At 45.0% G+C, this 25,190-nt stretch overlaps 2 protein-coding genes across 2 annotated transcripts; both read left to right on the top strand.

Annotated features, from left to right (window-relative positions):
• The first annotated feature begins 4,851 nt into the window (after positions 1-4,851).
• Positions 4,852-7,961, top strand: egr4 (early growth response 4). Its single transcript, XM_072696991.1, has 2 exons — positions 4,852-5,068; positions 5,732-7,961. Exons 1-2 carry the CDS (start codon positions 4,996-4,998, stop codon positions 6,790-6,792), a joined length of 1,134 nt encoding a protein of 377 aa, XP_072553092.1. The 5' UTR covers positions 4,852-4,995; the 3' UTR covers positions 6,793-7,961.
• Positions 7,962-10,052: 2,091 nt separating this feature from the next.
• Positions 10,053-25,190, top strand: LOC140577497 (F-box only protein 41). The gene is made up of 14 exons (XM_072697507.1): positions 10,053-10,301; positions 12,468-13,133; positions 15,615-15,822; positions 16,379-16,452; positions 16,731-17,002; positions 17,735-17,880; positions 18,457-18,540; positions 19,732-19,847; positions 19,989-20,141; positions 20,318-20,413; positions 21,798-21,916; positions 22,031-22,189; positions 22,296-22,411; positions 22,796-25,190. The coding sequence occupies exons 2-14, from the start codon at positions 12,478-12,480 to the stop codon at positions 22,853-22,855; spliced, it is 2,259 nt and encodes a 752-aa protein (XP_072553608.1). The 5' UTR covers positions 10,053-10,301; positions 12,468-12,477; the 3' UTR covers positions 22,856-25,190.

Below are 25,190 nucleotides of genomic sequence, written 5' to 3' on the forward strand. Positions count from 1 at the left end.
GACGATTTATAAAGTTTTACACGTTATTCAGTGTAAGCAAATCTTATGATATTCTATATAGTCCTATAATATAACATATTTAGTACTATATAGAATATTATAGTACTATAAATATGTTATATTATATAGTACTAATCATATAATAAAACATATTTGTAATACTACACAAAATATGTTATATTATATAATTTATGTTAAATTATATACAAACTTATGTTGATGCTGTGCTATTTTTATACAGACTAATTCCCATATTCTGTATAAGAGTTAACCAGAATATGAGAATATTTGGTCAATGTGGATTTGTTGAATTGAAATTCTTTGGCACAGGTGATTACAGCCCAAAGGCATTACATAACAATTAATATACAGAACAAGTAGGGTGTATGGAACTATATTAGGGTGTTTTCACACCTGCACGTATTGTCCGGATAAATAAGACCCTGCTTTGGGATCTGATTTAAGGATCTGAGGAATAAACAGTGTGTAAAGTTGTAGTGCGAATAGCTGTAGACTGTACAGCTAACACCGTCAGCAGAAAGTGATGCTACCCAGGCTTACGGTTCTCTGAGCTGATGTAAACCATTGTTCTTTACTATAGAACTGTTGACGAATCCTCCTTTTTAAGGCCTAGCATAACGTCTGTTTACTGATGAAATTCAGCAACTCTCCAGTAACTCTTAAGGGTTTTCTGTTCTGTTCTTTTCTAAATACAGGGGAATGCACTCACATCACCCTGCTGGAAAATCCAGATATAAAGACCAGCTTTTGCTGTTATCTGGTTTCAGAAGGTCTGTTTTTTAATGGTCAAGGTGGTTGAACAGCTGGTCGTCCAGGGAAAAGAACATGCCCTGCGCTGGTTGGCCTGTTTAGCTCTTTACCAAGATTTTAATTTGAGTTTGATGAACTAAGTGGTCCATCAGCTGGTTGACTAGTATGGTCTTACTGGTCATGCTGGTCAAACCACTGTGGTCATACTGGTCAGGCTGTTCAAGAGCTTGAGCTGGTCAGCCTGCTTTTTAAACAGGATTGTTCATGGTAATCACTCATGTGCCACGAATGGACCAGATTAGGCTGAGAAACGCTGAACTAACTGTCGTTTCGCACAGGGTGGATGTACTGCGGGTGGGATGTGTGTGTGTGTGTGTGTGGAGGGGGGGGGTTGGGGGGTTGTAAGGGGTTTTTGAACTGTTGTCTATAATGACTCCTCTCTCTCTCTCTCTCTCTCTCTCTTTCGCTCTCTGCTGGAGTGGCTGATGAGTTCAGAGTGTCTCTCGGATTTTTTCTGCGCATGAGAGAGAGAGAGAGAGAGAGAGAGAGAGAGAGAGAGAGAGAGAGAGTAAGCCAGAGAGCAGAGAGAGTTCTCGTTCTCACACACCAGCACAGCTTCCGCCTCTGCAGCGCGGGCACTGGAAGGGTATTTCTGGAGCCTCATGCATGCTCAAGTGTGTTCTGCTGGGGGCGCTCTAGCACAGCTTAGGGACTCAGAGGCTCTCCTGGAGTCAGACAACCCAAAATCTCAATAAAGAGAGAAATTATAAATGAAATAAATAAAGCAGAAAGGAGTCACGTGGTTGATGTTTCAGTGCAGTGCCATGTTTGGCATGTATCCGGAACCCCTGTTTGAAGAGGATGGGCTATAATGAAGAACTACAGGTGGGGGGTTGTAGCTGTTTTGTGGAACAGCTGTTTGAACTGACACACGGTTTCTACACAGCATATGAATAAATGGGGTGCAGTAGCCTTGGCACCATCTTGATACCAAAATAGCAACCACTTAGCATCAGCATAGCAACGACGACCTAGGATGCAATAGCAACCATCCAGCAGCCTCTTGTCAACACCTGAGCAACCACCTCAGGTGGCAACCACTTGGGATACCATAGCGACACCATAGCAACCACCTAGCAACTACTTCGACATTTCACAGCAAATACCTGGGATACCATAGTAACCACTTAGCAACAACCTACCTAAATCATGGCAACCACATGGGATACCATATTAACCATTCTGCATTTCAGGAAATGCACTTTTCTATTATTAATATTATTATTAGTAGTAATAGTATATATCAAACAATCATTTACTGGATCTAAAAGATATACAGTCTTAGATTCATATATATATATATATATACCATAGCGACACCATAGCAACCACCTAGCAACTACACAGCAAATACCTAGGATACCATAGTAACCACCTAGCAACAACTTAACTAAATCATGGCAGCCACGTGGGATACCATATTAACCATATTAAGCGTTTCAGGAAATGCACTTTTCTATTATTATTGTTATACCTATTGTTATTATTATTATTATTATTAGTAGTAGTAGTAGTAGTAGTAGTAGTAGTAGTAGTAGTACATATCAAACAACTGTTTACAGGATCTAAAGGATATACAGTCTTAGATTCTGTGTGGTTTTTGTTGAAAATTCTAGAGGACAAGGGTCCAATTATATCTGGCATCCCCCAATAACAATCACATCAACAGTAAAACATGGTGGTAGAGGTACGATGGTAGTGTATAGGGATGCTTGGCTGCTTGAGGCACTGGGCTCTACCAGACCAGACAGTCCTGCAGGACAGTTTCCGGTCATCAGTCTGTGATCTTAAGCTCAAGACAGTTGGATTATGCAGCAAGACAATATCCTGAAGAGCAAATCCAATGTCTGAATGTCTGAAAATGAAGCTCTGGACCAGTTATTTAGTTCATACTACTGTCACCCTTCAAAAAAAGCATTGCTTTTAGAGTGGCAAAAGGAGAATGCCCTACTGTCTGCTTCACACGAGAACAATGATTGAGCGCCCTCTAGTGTTTCATGGAGTGCTGCTACAGGTGACAAAACATGATAAAATGCTCAGGTAGGTGCTCCTCTAACGGAGAGGTGCCCCTCCAGTGGATAAACTATAACGCAGCGCAGTAAATGATGTTACCCAATAATCTGAACCCAAACTTTAAAGCACACATTTAATCCCATTCAGAATTGCAGCAAAGCAGAAAGCACAGTCTGAGATGGTTCTAAGACCTCCCACCTACACCGGAGAGAACAGTCAGAGATGCATGAGCTCAGAGAATTTCGTGCTGATCAGAAACCCAGGACCTAGCTTTATTTTTTTCACACCGGTTTCCGGAAAACCCCACTTCCTACACAAGGACTGACAGTAGACCTTTCTTCCATTGGGCCGACTGAATATAAGCCTAAACTACTAGCCAATCCTAGTCTGGGAGATGAAACAAGATTAGCCAATCCCAGGTAAGGAGGCAGGAACGTTTTAGCGCCTCCTAGGTGGGATCCGTCGGAAAACAAGTGGGAGAAAGTGAAGCCTGCTGCAGCAGAGCGGTGGGCGCTGTCCAGGGTGCTGAAATCTGGCAGCGCTGCAACAGGCTACGGAGGCTTACCTAACAGCCTTCTGCATTGAGCCTGCAATAACAGAACCGTCCGTGCGCAGATATATATATATATATACAGTATATATGTTAAATAATGCATAATATAATATAATAATATATAATATAATATAATATTATATATAGTATTGTGTGCACAGCTCCAATTCCGATCCGCTCGGATTGCTCAGGTCTCCAGTTTGATGGGCTCTATACACTGGTTGTCTATATAATCTATAAATAGATATAATTTGAATAATAAATAGATAATAATTCTATATCTTACCAGGACAATCCATTTAAATGTCCAAAACCTCCATGCATGGTTCTCTCATGAAACAGGAAATCACTAAACGTCTCAGGACACCTATCTGCCAGAACCCATTTTTGAGATGAACCCCCTTTGATATGAATAACTGGCTTCATGCCCTACCATGAAACATTGGACCTCAAAGAACCTTTGAAGTTCCAATTTCACTCCTTTATACAGTATAACACAGCCGTAATGGACTCCACAAGAGTAGAATCAGGCAGGAGATTATTCAGCAGGGGTCATGTCAGTTGTGAGGTGGGGCCTCCATGAGCATCAATGAGTCTTAGGTACCCGTAACCCCATCACGGCTTCACCGATTAGTCCTTTCTTAGGGCACCTTTGGTAGGTTCTGACCACTGCATGCCAGAAAAACCCACAACCCACCTGCCTGTGCATAACCCTGTATAGGGTACTCAACCCCTTAACACTCCAAGGCCTATTACACACTATTATTCAGTCACTACAGGGACTTTCCTACAAACTGGTGGGGCTAATCTTTGGTTATTTTATATTATATATATTAAAGGTACCCTAGAATGTGTTTTTTCAGCATGTTCAAAAGTTCTCTGAGATGATGAGAAGTCCAGGCACCCAGTTGATGATGCAGATGTTTGGCTGCTCAAAGCACTCCCTGCAGATGCAAGTGGAGGATTAAGCATCTGGCCCACACTGCATCCCAAGACCGTGCATCTCTCACTCTCTGATCTCTCCTCCTGCAGCGCCGGCAAGCCTGGAGATGATTCTGCCCCCAGACAAGCAGACAGACCCCACACACTGATGATCAGTGTTACAGCTGGTCCTCAACTCTTAGCATTATGGCTGCCCTCCATTCACAACCAGCTCAGTCTGCAGAGCGCGCGCCATTTATTTATTTATTTATTTATTTACTCTCTCTCTCTCTCTCCATCTCTCTCTCTCTCCATCTCCCCGCATTGGTGCTCAGGAAAACCGCCGCTACGTCACGGCCCCGTGCCCATTTTCGGAGGGGGAACCCCGTCACATCCTCTTCTGCCCATTTATGGGCAGCGGCGCGCGCCCAGAAGCTCCTCGGCGGGGAATCCTCGCGCTGACGCGGCGGGAGGCGGAGCGCCGCCGGTATATAAGCGGCGGCAGAGGGATCCCGGTAAACAGCGACTGGAGGAAGACCGACGGATAAGCCAAGCGCCTCAAACGGGAACGCGCAGGGAATCCCAAACCGGAAACTGGAGTAAAGGGACACGCGCGTTTTCGTGGCTCGTGGATTTGACATTTCCTCACTCGTTGTTTCTGAAGCCGATCTCTCGCCATGCTGAACACAGTGGACTTCAGCGCGCTGGACTTCATCTGCGAGCGCCAAGCGACCACCGAGGCCGAGACCGGTAAGCACGCGCTGCCTTTAGAGCTGCATGGAGCAAGGCTTTGGGGTGATGGTGGACTGGAGCGCGTGCAAACACTGTTGCACCTGCTCTGTGTTCATACCAGCATGTGTGTGAGTGTGTGTGAGTGTGTGTGTGTGTGTGTGTGTGTGTGTGTGTGTGTGTGTGTGTGTTTTAATGATAGCAGTACTGTTAGAGCGAGAGCAGTGAGTCATTTATGCATCAACTGGAGAGAGATTATGTAATGACTCTCTCTCTCTCTCTCTCTCTCTCTCTCTCTCTCTCTCTCTCTACATAACTCTATCTATATCTATCTCTACCTGTCTCACTATGTCTCTCTCTCTCTCTCTCTCTCTCTCTCACTCTCTCACTCTCTACCTGTCTCACTATGTCTCTCTCTCACTCTCTACATCTCACCCTATGTCTCTCTCTCACTCTCTACATCTCACCCTATGTCTCTCTCTCACTCTCTACATCTCACCCTATGTCTCTCTCTCACTCTCTACTGATCTCCTTATCTCTCTCTCTCTCTCTCTCTCTCTCTCTCTCTCTCTCTCTCTCCAGTTGAGTTAATGCTTCTTTGAGTTTAAAAGTTTGGGGCTGTGATAAAACCTGTTGGCACTGTGTATTAACCTCTCTCTCTCTCTCTCTCTCTCTCTCTCTCAGGTCTCCTGAAACCTAAGCTCGAGCTGCCGGACTCTCCGTTCCTCCCTGGATGTGCCGAATGCTCGTCTGATCTCCTCCCCCCCTCTCCTCCTTCCCCTCCCTCCGTTTTCCACCCGGAGACCGACGCCCTCCTCAACCTCATCACCGAGATCGTGGGTCTGTCCGCAAGCTCCCCTCCGCCTTCTACAAGCTCGCGCTGCTGCTGCAGCGGCGGGGGCGCGCTCCTACGGCAAGGCTCGGTGGGTTCGGTGGCCAGCTCGCTGGGGTCTCCCGCCTCGCCATTCTGCAGCGACTCCTCGGACGAGCTCGCAGACGCAGCGGGGAGCGCGTGCCAGCCCTTCACCGCGCACGTCAAGAAGGAGAGCTTCGATGACTTCTTCGACGACTTCTTCGAGGATGCGCGCGCGTGCGAGCGCCTCGCCGACCTGGACGACATCATCGAACTGCTTTCGCCGCTGGAGCCAGCGTGCGCGCCGGAGACCTGGATAAAGCAGGAGCCCCTTTACGCGGACGAGTGCGCGCGGACCGTCCCGAGCCCACCGGACTTTAGCGCCCAACTCCAAGCCCCGCCCACTACCACTATCCACGGACACGCCCTCTACATGTCGGCATGCTTCCCACATGACCCCCTCGCGCTGGACTCTCTGCTCCTCTCGAGTGCCCTGCCAACTGGAAACCGGCCGCACGCGCCCAAAGCCCCCGGACGCAAAGCTGCCGCGGGCGCGCGCCGCGAGAAGCCCTTCCCGTGTCCCGTGGAGAACTGCGAGCGCCGCTTCTCGCGCTCCGACGAGCTGAACCGCCACGTGCGCGTGCACACGGGCCACCGGCCCTTCCAGTGCCGCGTGTGCGCGCGCCGCTTCGGCCGCAGCGACCACCTGACCACGCACATGCGCACGCACACCGGAGAGAAGCCCTTCTCGTGCGACGTATGCGGCCGCCGCTTCGCGCGCAGCGACGAGAGGAAGAGGCACGCACGCGTGCACCTCAAGCAGCGCGAGAGGGCGCAGCAGAAGGCCGAGCTCGCGGCTGCCTGCGCCTTCGCGCTACCGGGGCTGGTGTGAGGGGCGCGCGGCTGGTGCGCGTCACGGTCGCTAAACCTGCAACGTTTATGGCTTTACGGGAACGTGCCAAGTTCACGCGCGTGAGCCGGTGAAAGATTCGGTCAGGTGGTCCTGAAATGGGTCAGTTTGGGTCAGTGCCCGTCACCAAAAAGTGGCGTGATGGTAAACGCTACGGAATGATAATGACTTTGGCTGTGTCTTAAATCGAGGTCTAGCTCCCTACATAGTGAACCACCATCTGCAGAGCGAAAACACTGGATGGCTAATCAAGGGGACTAGATTCACTGCGACGCTTTAACACTGGAGCACTTTGGGACGTGTGCACGCGACGTGTGCACGAGGGTTCCCTCAGTGTGTGCTAACAGAATAGCACAAACACATTAAGGGGACTGACATTCTGCATTGGAACCTGAAGACGAAGTGTACTACGTAGGGAACAAGGGAACAATCCGAGCGATTTCAGACGCGTCCATGAATCCAAGAGGAACTCGGCGTGTTTTCTACGTTTGTCCTCGCGCTGGAGAAGAAATGAACCGCAGAAACGAACGACTCTGGGCACGAGCTGAACTCCAGAAGCCTCTGATGTCGTTTTCTTTTTGTCGTTACTGGAAATGACCTGCATGTTTTACTCAGTATTATATGAACGTGTTTTTGACGCTGCTAGACTCGCGTTAGCATGCACGTGTTATCCCTCTCCGTTTCCTCTCACTTTCTATGGTCACAGTGTTGTATTTTGATACATTGCGGTGTATAATCCGAACCGGAGAAGCCTCTATATTTGTATATGCATATATCTTTATTTTTGACTGTATTTTTCTACCGTTCATTTTCAGAACATAAAGACAGAGAGAGATATTTATCTTCTTATAGATTTGAATCGAATTCTTGTATTCGCCTTTTGACAGTGGAATGTGCTTCACTGGTTCGTGCGAACCTCATGCAGATGAAAACATCAACACAGTGGTTGAGTTGCAGTAGCACACTTGAGTTGTGCAGATATCTCGTCGTGCTGTTCCTCAGCGGACAGCCAGTGTTGTCTGTATGTATTATCGTCGACTTGCCTTTGGAAACAAACACGATGTTCTTGTGCAATGCCACGCTGTTTAAAGCCTTATGCATATTTTGAAGTAATGAATGTTTGAAATAAAATGGACTATTTATTGATTATATTTGATTGATTGCTGTGATCGATTTACAGACCAACCCCATACATTTCACTTGAGGGAAATACCCCTAAATGTCTAAATCTACAGGGGTGGCTTGTGGACACCCCTTCTAATGAACACACTCAGCTGCTGTAGGTTGCAACCATTGCTGACACAGGTGTGCAAATACACACACACACACACACACACACACACAAGTACTGCCAATAGAATAGGACCCTTTGGAGCAGTGCAGGGCTATTGATAACAGGGTTGTGGGTTCGATTCCCGGGCTCGGCAAGCTGCCACTGTTGGGCCCTTGAGCAAGGACCTTTACCCTCTCTGCTCCCTGGGTGCTGGAGTTGGCTGCCCACCACTCTGGGTGTGTGTGTGTACTCACTGCCCCTAGTTCACCAGTATGTGTGTGTGTGTGTGTGTGTGTGTGTGTGTGTTCACTACCACAGATGGGTTAAATGCGGAGGACACATTTCGCTGTACAGTGACAAACAACAGATAAACATGAACCTGTTGGCACCATGCCTACTGCCAGGCATGGGCTCGAAGGGTATAACCCCCTTCCCCAGCATTAAGCTGTGCAGGGGAACTGTGTTCTCTGGAATGATGGATGGTGCTTCATCCAGTACTTTCAGGATGAGTTGCAGAGTTGGTGGTGAGGTGTGGAGGAGGTGGAGTGGTGCTAGTCCAACATCCTAGCCTTCTATATACATACCTACCTATATATCTATAACACCTATCTACCCACCTATCTACCAACCTATCTACCAACCTATCTACCCACCTATCTACCAACCTATCTACCAACCTATCTACCCACCTATCTACCAACCTATCTACCAACCTATCTACCCACCTATCTACCAACCTATCTACCAACCTATCTACCAACCTATCTACCCACCTATCTACCAACCTATCTACCCACCTATCTACCAACCTATCTACCAACCTATCTACCAACCTATCTACCCACCTATCTACCAACCTATCTACCAACCTATCTACCCACCTATCTACCAACCTATCTACCAACCTATCTACCAACCTATTTACCAACCTATCTACCCACCTATCTACCAACCTATCTACCCACCTATCTACCAACCTATCTACCAACCTATTTACCAACCTATCTACCCACCTAAATAACTACGCATCTGTTTACCTATTCATCTAACTACCTAATCTACCTACTAACATACCTACTTACCTATCTACCAACCTACTGAGCAGTGAACCACAATGTAGTGGAAAGCACATAGACATAAACAAAGTGTGCTGTATTTTGATTGACTGATTGATTAATTAATTGATTGATTGATTGGATGATTGATTCATTCACTTTCTTATGCTGAAGTCAATACATAACTGAATACATAGCACTGTGGAGTTGGTTTAGGCTTCTCTGTCCATCTCTGGAAAAAAAAACCCTGCTTGATTCCCATTTGATGGGTCAGTGAATTTTCCCGTAGTTGTACTTTTTCAATGCCTCTATAGCGCCCTCTGCTGTAAGTCATGTCTATCGAGAGTCTATCGTGGTATCTTTACTGTCTCCCTAACGAACACCGTGAGCCATCATTTGAGGTGCAGGGGCTTGCATGGGCCGCTAGGGTCTGAAATCATGGCTATAAAGCTGTTAGACATGATCACCGCTGGTTCAGCACGGATTCAGCACCACGTCCCCTGGACAGCGACACACAGACCTAGAGGAAGCTAGTGGCGACGTGACGTGCGCTGTATCTGGGGCGTTAATATGACTTTCCCCCCCACCCATATTCAGACAACTGTCCGTGGGATTGGCTAACGGTGTCCCGTTTCGTGTGCTGGGATTGGCCAGTCACATACAGGCCATCTCACAACCAGTGCGTCGATAGCAAATCACAGCACAGGAAACGAGACGCTCAAAGGGACACTTCGGTGGGGATACTGTCAGCCAATCCCGGCACAGAATGAGAAACGCTAGCCAATCCCAAGATAGGAGGCTTGCTACCAGCCAATACAGGTGTGTGAGCCTGAATACGGGTGGGCACAAACTCCCTGCTATATGGGCCCTGCCGGCTTGCGTGGCATTTCCAGTGCTCAACCCCAGTTCATGTTGGTTGCGCGCTCTCGCGCCTTGCCCGGCCCAAGAGCGCGCCTTGTGACGTCACGGGCGGCTCTGGGAGCTATTTGACGCCGGGGAGAGCGCGCGAGGGTCTCTCTCCGACTTTTTAGCCCTCGATGACGAAGGAAAAGAGTGATACTAGGAACAGAAGAGGAACGGAAGGGCACGTGCACAGCTCCGTAGGCATCAGCTGAGCTCCAGCTGCGCGTGCGGAGGGCGGGACGGAGATGAAAGAAGACTGAGTGAGTATAGTGATGTTTGTTACAGCTCGTGCCAGTGCTAGGAGGGGTCTGGTTTATTTAGGGGTTTGCACGGTGGGGGTTAAGGTGGGTTCGGTGATCTTGACCGTACAGGACGTGCACGAGCTGCACGCGGCCAACCACGAAGAGTCTCGTCATGTTTCCTCAGCTGGTGGCTGGATTTGGATTTGTTGGGCAGTTGGTGGGGGTGTGAGTATGTAGGGGGGGCTTGAGAGGCTTTTTTTTTCGATCAGAGAGGTGGCCTCGTGCCGCGGTGCCAGGCGGAGAGGGCAGCGGCTTTGTCTGCGTGCCAGTCAAGCGTTCATAACGCGCAGCCCGAGGAGCGCGCGCTCTCTCACTGCACGGGCTGTTGGCGTTCCAGCACATCATTGGGGCAGCTTTGACCCCCACCCCCCACACCATACACACAAAACTGTGCATGCACACACCTCAAACACACAGTACGTTTTGCACACACACACACACACACATACAACATTTGGACACACACTGGCACACACACATTACATGCAAAAACACACACATGACATACATACATACACTGCATCTGCAAGCTCACATACACACACACACACACTGTATATTATTCCTGCATGCAAAGTCACACAAACTCATACACATACACACCTACACACACGTGTACTGGAGACTCAAACACATACACACATGCATGCACACACACACACACACACACACACACACACACACACACACACACGTGTACACACAAACTCCCAGATGCATAAAACAATGTGCAATATGCAAATATGCACACACAACCACACCCAAACACACACACACGCACACACACACTAATGTTTTCCATATATAAAACATGCTGTATGTACATACTGGGCGAGAGAGCAGAGAAAAGAGAAAGAGAGAGAGAGAGAGACTTTGTGTTTCCTGCTTGTAGTAATGTTCTGTAGAGAGATGAGGTGTATTGGGGGGGGGGGGGGGGGGGGCATCACTGAGTTGAACAGAACAGACCAGAGTTGAACAGAAAACAAGCTGTGACCTAATTACTGTTCTGCACTGTCCCCATTTTCTCATTTCATTGCATCACTTCCTGTGAAAGTAAATGTGTGTCTTCACCTACCAGTTATACAACACCAGGACAAGGAGGTAGGAAAGACAGGGGACAGAGTGAGAGAGAGAGAGAGGCTGAGGAGAGAGAGAGAGAGAGAATGACAGAGAGACACAGTGTGTGTATGTGTGTGTGTGCATGTATGAATATAATTACTATAACAAGTGTAATAAGGTCTGAATGAGAGCGTAGAGACGCTTATATATATATATATATATATTTTTTTTTTTCCCCCCAAGATTCTTTACACAGTGACCGTAAATGAGTTCACAGCTCACAGCTCTAGAATGGTGCAACAGTCTAACTGCCTGCTTGTTAGAAGTCTGAATCCCATCCACACCACACCATGCCCTTCATGAGGAGCAGTTAGACCGCCGGGCCGTCTGGAGCTGTGAAATTGCACTACATAAAATCACAGAGTAAATTTATCTTTCTGCAATGTACATGGTTTCACAGCTCTGGAGTGGCGCAACTGTCTAACTGCCCACTTGTCAAGACACTCAGGAGATCATTTGTTTTAATGTTATCAACTATAATCAGGAGTCTGAGAATAGGAAGGACTGCCCTATGTCTGGGGTGCCGTGTAGGGGGCCTAAAATCCCTTGCAGTGCCCCTGGGAGCAGCTGTCTAACTGCCTGCTTGTCATAAGTCCATAACATATCCTTCCATGAGCAGCAGTTAGACTGTAGGGCCGGTCTACAGCTGTGAAATCACACTACATGAAAACACAGTTCTGAATAAATGTACCTTTCCGTTCTTTCTTGGACACAGAAATGTACACGGTTTCACAGCTCTACAGTGGAGCAACTGTCTAACTGCTTGCTTGTTAAAAATCCTTCACAGATCATAGGCTTTAATCCTTTCAGCACCACAGCCCTAGATTGGTCAGGGGCGCTGTGTAGGGGGCCTAAAATCCCTTGCAGTGCCCCTGGGAGCAGCTGTCTAACTGCCTGCTTGTTAGTTCAAACCATACATCTGAATTAATTCTTGATCTTTATTTATTTTTGTCTATGCTTTATAAATAAATGAGCAGAAGTAAAAATTAATAATGAATGTTCTAGGTGTTTAAATATGCAGCACGCAATGGCAACCACCACCGGGCCGTCAATGCATTGTCCTGACTGTGGAGAGGCCTGTGAACTTGGGGACCCTCAGACAGGCCACACCTGCAAGAAGATCTGTCTGACTCCTAGACGGAAGTCGGAGGGGGCTGTGGTGGCTATCTCTGCCCAGCAGCAGTGCTCTCCTCTGGCCAACAGTCAGATTAGCCAACCATTACGTCTGGAGCTTCTGGACGCCTTGAGCCTGGCCTCGTCTGCCGCGGCTCCTCTGAGTCAGCTCCTCATCCGCAGACATGCTCCCTCGTTGTCTCCGGTGATGGCCGTGGCGGTGTCCACCGAGCCGCGCTCTGAGCAGGTGGTGGCGCAGCTGAACGTGCCGTGGGGCACATGGGGCAGGCTGGCGGTGGAGGCCCGGCTGCAGCAGCTGGCACTGGAGGTCCAGCAGAGGGTGTCCACCAGGCTGGTGGCTCTGCAAGAGGAGGTGAAGAGGAGGAGTGTGGAAGTGCGGAGGGCAAGGAGGGAGAGCGAGAGGATGGAGAGAGAGAAGCGTGAGGCAGAGCAGAGGGCGTCTGAGCTGGCCCGGCAGGTGGACGTTTCTGTGGAGATGCTGGCCAGCTTGAGGCAGGAGCTGATGGAAAGGGAGGAGGAACTTAACCTCAAGCATCAGTAAGTGTGTGTGTGTGTGTGTTAATTTGTGTGTTTTATACTGTTAACTAAACTAATAACAATACAATTCCTGATCTGCATGAATCAGCCAATAATTTCATTTCTTTAGGAAATATCCGATATGGACAAAAGTATTGGGACACCTGTTTAGTCACTGTTTCTGTTCAAATGTAAGCGTATTAAAAAAGAGTTTATCCTGCTTTTGTTGGAGTATCTGTCTCTACTGTCCAGGGAAGGCTTTCTATGAGAGTTTGGAGGAGCACTGCTGTAAGGATTTGATTGCATTCAGTGACAAAAGCATTAGTGAGGCCAGGATGTTAAATTATCACCACCCCGCCACATCCCTAACTCCCCAACTCATCCCAAAAGTATTGGATGGAGCACCATCCATCATTCACAATCACACAGTTCCACTGCTTCACAGCTCAATGCTGGGGAGCTTTGTACAACCTCAAGCCCATGCCTGGCAACAGGTTCATGTTTATCTTCTTATATGTGGTGTGCATTTGCACATCTGAGTCAGCAATAGTGCCTCTAAAAGTAGCTGAATGCATTGGAAGGGGTGTCCCTAAATAACTGGACATGTGGTGTGCATAGTAAAGGCATCTTCCAATTTGCAACCTACCAATCTATCTAACCAAAAGCTGCGGATGGGATGTGAACTATACTTAATGATCAAAAGTTTACTGCTTTCTGTGATATTGTTTATTTTATTAAATTATATGTATATGAATTTTGGTGCATGTGTAGCATTGAATTAAGCATGGAGTGATTCTGGGACTGGAACTATTAGGCTTCTTGAAATGTCAGATTTACAGATTTACCATACTTTCACTTTGAGTCCCCCTAAAAGGCATGCTCACAGATTATATTAGCAGAGTTTCCATTCAAATGTTGCTCATTTATAAAATTTTGGCAATTATTTTTTCTATCCACAACAGTTATGCATAGAAACTCTTAGAAGTGACAGTGCTTGTGATCTTACTATGAATGGGTTGTTGGCAGATCAGAGATGCTGGGCAGGACAAGCAGTGACCCACCTAATAAGGCCGAAATCTCTGTGCCACCATATAACAAAACACTGTAACTTGTTACACTTATGTATATTCGTTTTTTTCTAATTATATTTGCTTTGGGACAAACTGGACTGTGTCTTCTGAACAGGATATCATATTATTTAATTACACCAATTATAAAAATACACTTTACATAATAATATGGTCACTTTTTTTTTACATCTGGGAGCACAAATGCATCAGACGGTTCAGTGACAGCAGTGCAGAGCCATTCCTCAGACCAGCTTTGGATTCAGGCATCTCAAAATGTAGAAAGCAACCTTTGAAAAGCCCTATTCGTAGGGCCAGTCGTTTCCCCAGTCACCGACCACCCACACCAGCTGATAAGAGAATCATGTGACTAACGGCTTAATACGTCATCATTATTTGAAAAACCCTTTTCCATCACTATGTTTTTTGCATTTTGGCTTATTCACTTCTCCCTAGCGTTAAAAACTTTTAGCGATGTTTGGGTGTTTTCCGAATTTTGGGATTTTCTCATTCAGTTTTTTCAGAATTCGCTCTACAGAAAGTGAAAGAAGCATGTGGACTGTGGTGGCAGGGTAAATACTACAGGATTTCTGCCAGTTTCACCAAAGTTACGTGCTGCTCTGCGTATTACAGGCCAGTGGAGCCTTACAGTGACGATGAAGCTGTTAACGTACGGTAAAAAATGGTACGTCAACATCAACAGCTGTGGAGGGTTTGATGGCTTTATTATCTCATTTGACTCGACTGTGCTCTCTGCATGTGCCTGAAACAGTGTGGGCACTTCTGCCTTCTACCACCTTCACTCTGTACAAGCGTACAGTGCTGGAATTAGGCAGTTGTTGCCATGGCAGCAGTCACCAGGGCCAAGTTCAATGGACGTCTGCCTTACTTCCCGATTAGAAATGCAATTTGACAGGACAGCAGGACAGGACCCCAGGGCACTGGGAGGCACGACTTGCCAAACCCACACAGTCTGCGTACAGGTCATTGTGTTCATAGTCTTCTCAGCGGTCTAATCATGGAAGGAGGTTAGGAGTTTCCCAGAAACACCTGCTCACACATTCATTACTCCAATCATTAACGTCAACCGTTTAATTTCCCTTATGGATACACTATATACACCAATCAGCCATAACATTAAAACCACTGACAGGTGAAGTTACAGTAGCACCTCCCTCAATAAACTCACTGGACTTGAGTTGGATCTGCTGCTAATGTCTTGGTACCAGATACCTCAGGACACCTTCCGAGCTCTTGTAGAGACCATGCCTCGATGGGTCAGAGCTGTTTTGGCTGCATAGGGGTGACCTACTCAATATTAGGCAGGTGGTTTTAATGTTATGACTGATCAGTGTAAGGATCCTACCTCACATGCTGAGTCTTTTTCAAGTTTGGTATTGAGGTTTGATGACGTGTGTGTTTGTGTGTGTATCAGAGAGGTTTGTGAGTTGGACAGGTTTGTGCGAGAGACTGCCTTTAGGGAAGCAAGTGCCAAGATTCGCCTGCAGAGCTTCATTGAGGATTTACTGGAGAGAGCAGAGAGGGCAGAGAAACAGCTGCAGAACCTGCACACGCTCTCTCACCCACACTCGGACATCGCATCTCCCCACGGACTGCTCGCTGCCCGAGGAGCGCCGTATCAGGTTGGGGATATCACATCTATGCCCATACAGATACATAGCATAGCGCAGCATAGCATAGCATAACTCTTAACACTATAACATATACTTTTTGAAATTATTTCCAAGTCTTACCGAATAGTGTTGCTGTCCTCTCTGGGTCCTCTCTGTGTTCAGTAGGAATGGTGTGTGGTTAGCTATCGCTGAAGAGATTAGAGTACTAGGGACTGGTAAGGTTAGCTTTTAGCCTAGCACCTGGCTAGTGCCTGCATACTTCCCCGTGATGCACAGCGCTTCCCCAGCTGTTGCATGCTGATACCCATTTACCATGGTTGCAACACACACGGTGACCACATCCCTGGGAGGTGTTTATATAAACACTTCATGGCTGAAGCAAGTTAGGGTCGTTACTAAGTTACCAAGGGGTTAGACATGTTGTTCATGGGTTGAATCACTGTGTCATGGCAGGATTAACCCAATATCCTGCGATCTAGCTTTTGTATGTAAGGGCACTTCTTAAGTCCATTTCAGGACTCCTCCCTTAATGTAATCATGTCTTCATGTCCTTGTCCTTCTCCAGAGGAGCTATAGTGTATCAGGGATGTCCAGGTGCTGTTACCAGCAGTATGATCGCAGGGGCAGTCCACTTAGCAGGTAACTTCAGCATCTGTTGACTTGCATGACTTGGTTTTTAGAAGAAGTAGGTCAGAGTCTTGTGTTTTATATTTTAACAAGTCTCAAATTTGACAAGTCTAAGATGAAACATTTAAGCTGTGAAACATTAATGGTTTTGGGTCCCAGTTAAATTATAGATGCAAGATTTGCCCAGATTTATTCATAAATCACTATATTTTATTGAATTTATTGATGGTCAGTGTATGTACCAAATAATTCAGAAATGTTTCTCATATGTCGTCCCACTCCCTGTGAAGGTACAGCGGCAGCAGACTACGGACCCTGTCCGTAGGCTCTGGGGGGTGCGAGGTAGACTGGGAGGGGGGCTCGGCCCCTCTTGAAGCACAGTATTACAATGTGCTGTGTGCGGGTCTCCAGGGGTCTCCACAGAGGGCCCCTCCGTCTCCCTGCTGGACTCCCCACACTCAGCCCGGCACTGAGGGCGATTCAGACAGCTGGTCCATCTACACTGCTGAATCACAGGAGGACCTACACCCACGCAGACGCTACAGAACCTATAGCAAGACAGGTAATACACACACACACACACACACACAGTTGCAAAATGAAACCAATCAAAAACAAGACCAATTTAAAAAGCTCAACACTAACCAACAGAATAAGTGCTTTCAACACACACTGGCACTTTTAATGACGTCTATAGTCTAAGAACTATTCAACCCCTTCATCACAAGCATCTGTAATACCTAGCATAGCACCCTTCTGCTGTTCAGATCTGCTGCAAAACTGATGCATAGCCAGACACCAGCTTCTGGCAGCAGTTCTGAGGAATCTTAGCCCATTCCTCATGGGCCAATTCCTTCAGTTCACTAATATACTCGGGTTTGCTGCTACAACCACCTTCTTTAAATCCCACCAAAGATTTTATATAGGCTTCAAGTCAGGCGACTGTGACGACCACTCCAGAACCTTCCAGGACTTCTTCTGAAACCAAACCTTGGTGGACTTGCAGGTATGCTTGGGGTCATTGTCCTGTTGGCTTGTCCAATGAGGAGCCCAAAGCTTCAGCTTCCTCACAGAAGGTCTGAAATTCTCTCCTAGAATTTCATGATACTTGATTGATTAAATTGCCATGCACACATTGCAGGTTTCCAGTGCTAGAGGAAGCAAAGCAGCCCCAGAATATCACAGACATATAGTTATATAATATATGTAAGCACGTATACAATAATAAGAAATTCATAGAATGTTTTATTAATCTTAATTAAATGACTTTTGATTATATTTTGGTTCTGGACAGAACATGCTGCTTTTCACTGCCCAACCTGTCGCCATAGCAACAAATCTACTGAATCCATGATGTGTTCAGAGCGGATGAAGATGAGGGCATGGCTTTTTTGTGTCTTCACATACCTGGATACACGCTCGCTGCTCACTGCTGCACAGGTGTGTGTGTGTGTGTGTGTGTGTGTGAATGTGTGAAACAGATTGATAAACATTGTTCTTAAAGTGACAGTGTGCATATTGTCATAGTCATGCAAAAAACTGTCTCTCCCAAATGGCAACTTTACAGAAGAAGGAAAAAACTTTCTTAGCTTTTAATGGATGTCAAAAGATTTCTAGTCATTTTGAAACATTTCTATTGAAATTCTGATACAATGTAAAGAACAGCTGCCAGATTCACATTATGTCACAAATATAATGTATGCTTATCTGTAGCCAATATGTAGACAAGGGAGAACAAGATCTACCATGTTCTTCTGAATTCTTTATTTGTCAATAGAATAGATAGTGTCATCTTCACTTACACAGCCTGAAACAGTTATTCTCAAAGATATGCTGCCAGTGTTATCTGCAGTCTACAAAGCTATGCCCATCTCCATATGCACTAGTGTAAATATTTGTATATTTGTGGATTTCTGTGTGTTTGGTCATTTATTTTGTGGTGTAATGATTTTCCAGTGGCATATATAAGATGTTTTGTAATGTATGTGTGTGTGTGTGTGTGTGTGTGTGTCACAGGTGTGTAGGGATTGGTGGAGTGTTGCTCGTCACCCTGCAGTGTGGACCAGAGTAACATTAGAAAATGCTCGCATCTCATCCAAGGTATTACAGTTATGACACCTAAAACAATATAACACACACACATGCTGTGGCAATGGCGTCCTCACTGACAACAAAGGGTCAGGGTTAAGATGAGAGTTAAGATTAGGGTTAGTAGGTTTAGGGTTAGGTTTAGGTTTAGGTTAAGGTTAGGGTTAGTAGGGTTATGTTAGACGTTGAGATTAGTGTTAAGATTAGGGTTAATACGGTTATGGTTAGGGTTAGTATAGTTAGGCTTATGGCTACGGTTAAGGTTAGTGCTAGGGTGAAGATTAGCTTAGTAGGGTTAAGATTAGGGTTCAGGTTATTATAATTAATCCAAGGGTTAAGATAAGAGTTAGGGTCAAGATTAGCTTTAAGATTAGAGTTAATGGGGTTATGGTTAGGGTTAGTAGAGTTAGACTGAGGGTTAGGGCTAAGGTTAAGGTTAAGTTAGTAGGGTTAAGATTAGGATTAATCCAGGTATGGTTAGAGGTAAGATTAGAGATAATTAGGTTATGGTGAGGGTTAGAAGGTTTAGACTAAGGATAAGGGCTAAGATAGGTTAGGGTTAGAATTGGGACTATGGTTAAGATTAGGTTAGTAGGGTTAAGATTTGGGATAAGATAGTTAGTCCGGTTATGGTTATGCTAAAGGCTAGGGTTAGGATTAGGGTTAGTAGGTTTAAGGTTAGGTTTAGGTTAAAGTTAAGATTAGAGTTAATTGGGTTATGGTTAGGGTTAGTAGAGTTAGACTGAGGGTTAAGGCTAAGGTTAAGGTTAAGTTAGTAGGGTTAAGATTAGGATTAATCCAGGTATGGTTAGAGGTAAGATTAGAGATAATTAGGTTATGGTGAGGGTTAGAAGGGTTAGACTAAGGGGTAGGGTAGGGTTAGGATTAGGGCTATGGTTAAGATTAGGTTGGTAGGGTTAAGATTAGGGTTAATTCAGTTATGGTTATGCTAAGGGCTAGGGTTAGAGTTGGGGTTAGGTTTAGGGTTCATATGGTTAGTTTTAGAGCTAGGGTTAAAGTTGAAGTTAGGATTAAGATTAGATAAGGTTAGTAAGGTATTACTTGACTAGAATAATACAAAAACCTTCATGGCTTTTGACTATATAGATATATAGATATAGATATATAGACTTCTGACTATATAGATAAAATCAAGAATGCTTGTGAATGTGTGTGTGTGTGTGTGTGTGTGTGTGTGTAAAGTTTTTAGTGACCCTGTCTCAGTGGTGTAGTCAGACCCAGTCGCTCACTCTGCAAAACCTCAAACCCCGCTCACGCAACCGGAAAGAGAGTAAAGAAGAGTATCAGAAGAGCACAAGGTCTGTGTTATACACACACACCCACATACACACACACACACACACACACACATACCATTTTTGTGTCTGTGGCTACTTAACAAAGTAGTTATGTTAAGTGTTGAGTAGATAGAGTACATTAAGTACTTTTCCTGTCTTTAGGGGCTGCCTGGAGGTGGGGCTGGAGGCGGTGCTTAAGTCAGCAGGGCGGAGCCTCATGTCTTTGACAATCTCTCATTGCCCCAACATTCTGACTGATAGATCCCTGTGGCTCGTCAGCTGCCACTGCAGAGCACTGCGCACACTTATATACAGGTGAGTGTGAAAGCTGCAGACACATACACACATACACAACGACACGATGATGAACACATAATATTAATATCATTCATATTTTTATAATATTAAGTTTAGAAACACACACAGTAAACACACACACACACACACAGTGAAGAGTGTCCATCAACTAATACTGCACTGTATGACTGTAGGAGCTCGTCAGACCCTGTTGGTCAGGAGGTGATCTGGGCTTTAGGAGCAGGATGTAGAGACATCACCAGCCTACACACAGCACCTCTACAGCCATGGTGAGCCTTCATCATCATCATCATCATCACAATCAATATCAACATCAACATTATCATTGCTGGTGTACATATGGCATTACTACAGCCAGGATAAGCCTTCATCATCATCATCATCATTATCATCATCATCACAATCAATATCAACATTATCATTACCAGAGTACATGTGGAATTACTACAGCCAGGATAAGCCTTCATCATCATCATCATTATCTTAATCATCAACTTACACACAGCACCTTTACAGCCATGGTAAGCCTTCATCATCATCATCATCATCATTATCTTAATCATCACTAGCTTACTTACACACAACACCTCAACATCATCATCATCAATTTACTCAAAGAACCTTCATCATTATTATCGTCATCATCATCATTGCCAATTACACATAGCACCTTTACAGCCACTGTGAGCCCTAATCATCATCATAATTATTATCATCATCATTACCACCTTCATTGTCATCATCATCATCATCATCACTATCAATATCAACATCAACATTATTATCTTTACCGGGCCTACATATGGCATTACTACATCCACGATAAGCCTTCATCATTATCTGCTTCATCATCAACTTACACATAGTGCCTCTACAGCCATGGTGCACCTTCATCATCATCATCATCATCATTATCATCATCATCATCATCATCAGTACAGGCAAAGTAAGCCTTAATCATCTTCATCATCATTAACATCACCACCATCATCATCATCATCATCATTGTCATCATCATCAGTATAGCCAAGGTGAGCCTTTGTCATATTCAATATCATTATAATAATCATTACCAGTCTACATACAGCACCTCACTTGCCAGAGGGATCCTTCATCATCTTCCCCTTTTCTCATCGTCATAATCATTATCATCATCATCAGTATAGCCAAGATGAGCCTTTGTCATCTTCATTATCATTCTAATCATCATTACCAGTCTACATACAGCACTCCCACTGCCAGAGGGAGCTTTCACCATCTTTCCTTTGTCTCATCGTCATAATCATTATCATCTTCATCATCATCTTCATCATCATCAGTATAGCCAAGGTGAGCCCTTGTCATCTTCATTATCATTATAATCATCATTACCAGTCTACATACAGCACTCCCACTGCCAGAGGGAGCTTTCATCATCTTTCCTTTTTCTCATCATAATTATCATCATCAGCCCATACATAACATCAGTATAGCCATGGTAAGCCTTTATTATCATCATCATTAACAACCTGTACATAGCATGAGTATACCCAGGGTGTGCCTTCATCCTCATCGTCGTCTTTATTACCAGCCTGCATGCAGCACAGTGTTTTAATTTGTGTGATCTCATTCCGAACACTCACTCCTCATATAATTACTGATTCTGACCCTCAGTCAGCAGCCCAGTCGCTTCAGTAACCGCTGCTTACAGACAATCGGCCGGTGTTGGCCTAACTTGCGGCAGGTGGGCGTCGGCGGGGCTGGGTGTGGCATTCAGGGACTGGCCTCTTTGGGTAAGTCACAGGCCGAAGTCACTGCATCTTCATTAAAACTCAGCTAAAGACTTCCAGAACCGCCATCTTTCTCCATTGCTCTCTGTCTTCCTTTCTCTCTGCCTCTCTCCACAGTGAGGAACTGTGCAGGTGTGTGTGTGTTGGAGTTAGATCACATGAGTGAGATCAGCCAGGAGGGGGCAGCAGAGCTGTGCAGAGAGGGACTGCAGCAGCTACACACGCTGATCTTCATCTCCACGCCTGTCACTGCGAAAGCTATTCTGCACTTTAACAGTGAGTCTGTTCGAGGCTACTTCAGAGCTCAGTATGACTTGAGGTCAGTGTGTGGACCATTTAATCTTCTCTCTCTCTCTTTGTCACTCTCTCTGTTTTTCTCCAGGTGTGTGTGTAAAGCTGAAGAATATCACAGTACAGATGAATATTGCAGATTACTTCGAAGATGCTGAGAGTGAAGAAGCAAAGAGGCTGTTTGATGAGATTGTCAGTAACCTACAGGTGAATTAATGTCCACTGCTAGTAGCCAATTCTCCTGTCCACTGCCTGCATAAATCTTTAAGATTTTCTGGTTTACACTATGTGCACTAGCTAGCTAACATTTACTTCACCTTGAGTTCACACATTCATTTCTTTCTCTTAATTAGTCTCTCTTTGTGCATTTTGCTACATTTTTGAAGTAGCCTATCGCCCCCTATGCTTCCTGTGGTGTATTGCAATTTGTCAAAACGACAATGTGCATCAAATGAGCCTTGTAGAGCATTATAGATTACTCTTTTATTGTAATCAATGATGTTGACTAATTGGTGCAGCCCTATTGTGTTGTGCATTAGTGGATGAAACATGGATGGGTGGACTGATTCCATTCTTTGTTCCTCGAATCAGGCTCTGAGGAAGAGACCTGGTCTTTCCGACATCCTTCAGATCAAGGTGGACAGAGCGTGATGTCATCAACGTTTTACAAATGCAATCTTTCTGTTTATCACTGTGACATTCAAACTGACCAAATACACACACACACACACACACACACATTGCACAACATGAAACAAGTTATAACACTCTCAGGTCTTGCTTATGTCCATAAAAATGCTAAGGTGTATACACGCTTATTATCCTTACTGTACTATACTATACTATACTTCTATATAACTGCAGATATTCTAGCACAGGACAAAAAAAAAAAAAAAACACTGCTGCAACATTTGCCAATTATTTAAGAAGGCCCAAGGTGCTACTTACAACATCAGGAGCTTTCAGTAACAATGGCTTTGTCTTCAGATAATGACCTCACTCAAACTGGATGGGTTAAAATACTGTTGAAAGTATTGTTCCTGATGTGTTTGGTGTGTGTTTGTGATTTTCATATCAAATCTCTTCAATGGTGCAAAACCTTTCTGGCTTGTCATGTGCATTGTCATTTTATATCATAGCGTCTAAGACACAGGCTAAAAACGGTGCTGTCATGTATGTGTATGAGAGCGATACTGAATCTAAATAAGGACAACAGCCACAGAGACTGTATAGTGGCCTGCAGGCGTTTGGACACCCACAATATCTGTTACTGTGAACAGTTAAGTGAGTAGAAGATGAACTGATCTCCAAAAGACATGAAGTTAAAGACGAAACATCTTTACTGAGGGCTCAGACCTTATTTAGCTTGTTAGTGCTATGTGTTAGGAAAGGCCAGGTGTTGCCAAATGTCAAAGCTTCATAAATACTCAGACTCCTCAAACATTGTCCCAACAATCAACAGCCATGGGCTCCTCTAAGGAGCTTCCTAGCACTTTCTGCCTTTTAGCACTTTATTTAATCTGAATTTCTGAATTGCTGCAAACTATCGGCTACCTAAAAACACTTTGTTGAGAAGATAGTTTTCAGGTAGTTGCTCCCTCAGTTTGTGTTGTAATTAAGAAATGGAAGTGGAGGCTAAGTTAAGGCCTGAAAGACAAAGAACTTATTACCCCATCTGACTGCACAAGAGCTTCGGGACAATTCAGACTCTGGAGTATTGGTGCACTATTTTACTGTGCAGAGATACCTGCACAAATATGGCCTTAATGGAAGAACCACCAGAAGAAAACCCTGGCTGCATCCTCACCATGAAAATGCTGTGTCTGGGATGGGCTGATCATGCTTTGGGCTTGGGTTGCAGCCAGTGGCACTAGCAAATTCTGGAAAGTAAACCTCACCACCTGTAAAGAAAACTGATGATGAAAAGAGAATATTCATATATGCAGCAGGATTTTCAATGGACTACCTTAACAACCACAAGCTGAATGTTTTGCTGAAGCCCCCCTTTGCCAGGAAGAATGGGTGAGGATCCCAAGAAACAGAAATTGGCCTAGCACTCTTAGCTGGCAACATAAAGTTTACAGGCTGTGTTACCTTTAAACCAGGTCACATTTTACTCACATAGTTATTCACAGTAATAGAAATTTAGACCAGAGGAGCCCAAACGTTAGCATGTTCGCATGCAACTGTAGCTCTCCCATGTCCTATGACAGCATAGGCTGAATCGTTTACTTACTGTAATTTGGAATTTAGCTTCCAAATCAATTAAGACAATCAACCCCTTATTACAAATGCACACTACACAATTTCCCCCTATACCCTGGTATGGTTCATTTCTTTAGTTTTCCGTTGGAGCCACAAGATCTATGTAGCTAACATGCAATGGAAGCTTATTCTCTACCAGTTAGTTCTGAGCAAAAAAAGTTGCAATGTGGGAAATAAACTCAAATAGTCTTGCTCATGTGGCTTCTGTGACCATATGGCATCCTTTCGCCTATAAAAATGGACACTGGCATACCTAGCATCGCTTAAAACAGTAGCATGAGCCATCTCAAAGCCAGGATTTGTCTGTACTTTTGTTTGAGGTCAGGGGGTAATTTTGATATTTTGGCCCAACTCTCACTTTACATGTTCAAGTGCTTCCAAACAAAGTACTGTTACTATCTGAAGTACTGTGGCTAAGGTTTAGCATCGCCGTTGGATTGGATTACAGTAACGGTACCACTGCAGTAGTGCACATCTGATAGAAGCTAATTAGCTAGCTCGTAGTTGTTCTTTTAGCGTTTTTTTGTTGTTGTCAGCGTCTTCTGATGAGCACACCTCACTGAAACAGAAGCTTTATACTGAATATAGCTGCACAATCTGAAGATCACAGGATCTTCTGTGGTCAGTTGTTATAATGGTCTGCGTTGCAATCGTCAAAAATGTCAAATTGTCGTTGAAGTGTCTTGGGCCAAGTGTACCTCAAATAAAAGTCCTTTACTCA

The sequence above is a fragment of the Salminus brasiliensis genome, chromosome 14, assembly GCF_030463535.1.
Source record: "Salminus brasiliensis chromosome 14, fSalBra1.hap2, whole genome shotgun sequence".
NCBI classification, from domain to species: Eukaryota; Metazoa; Chordata; class Actinopteri; order Characiformes; family Bryconidae; genus Salminus; species Salminus brasiliensis.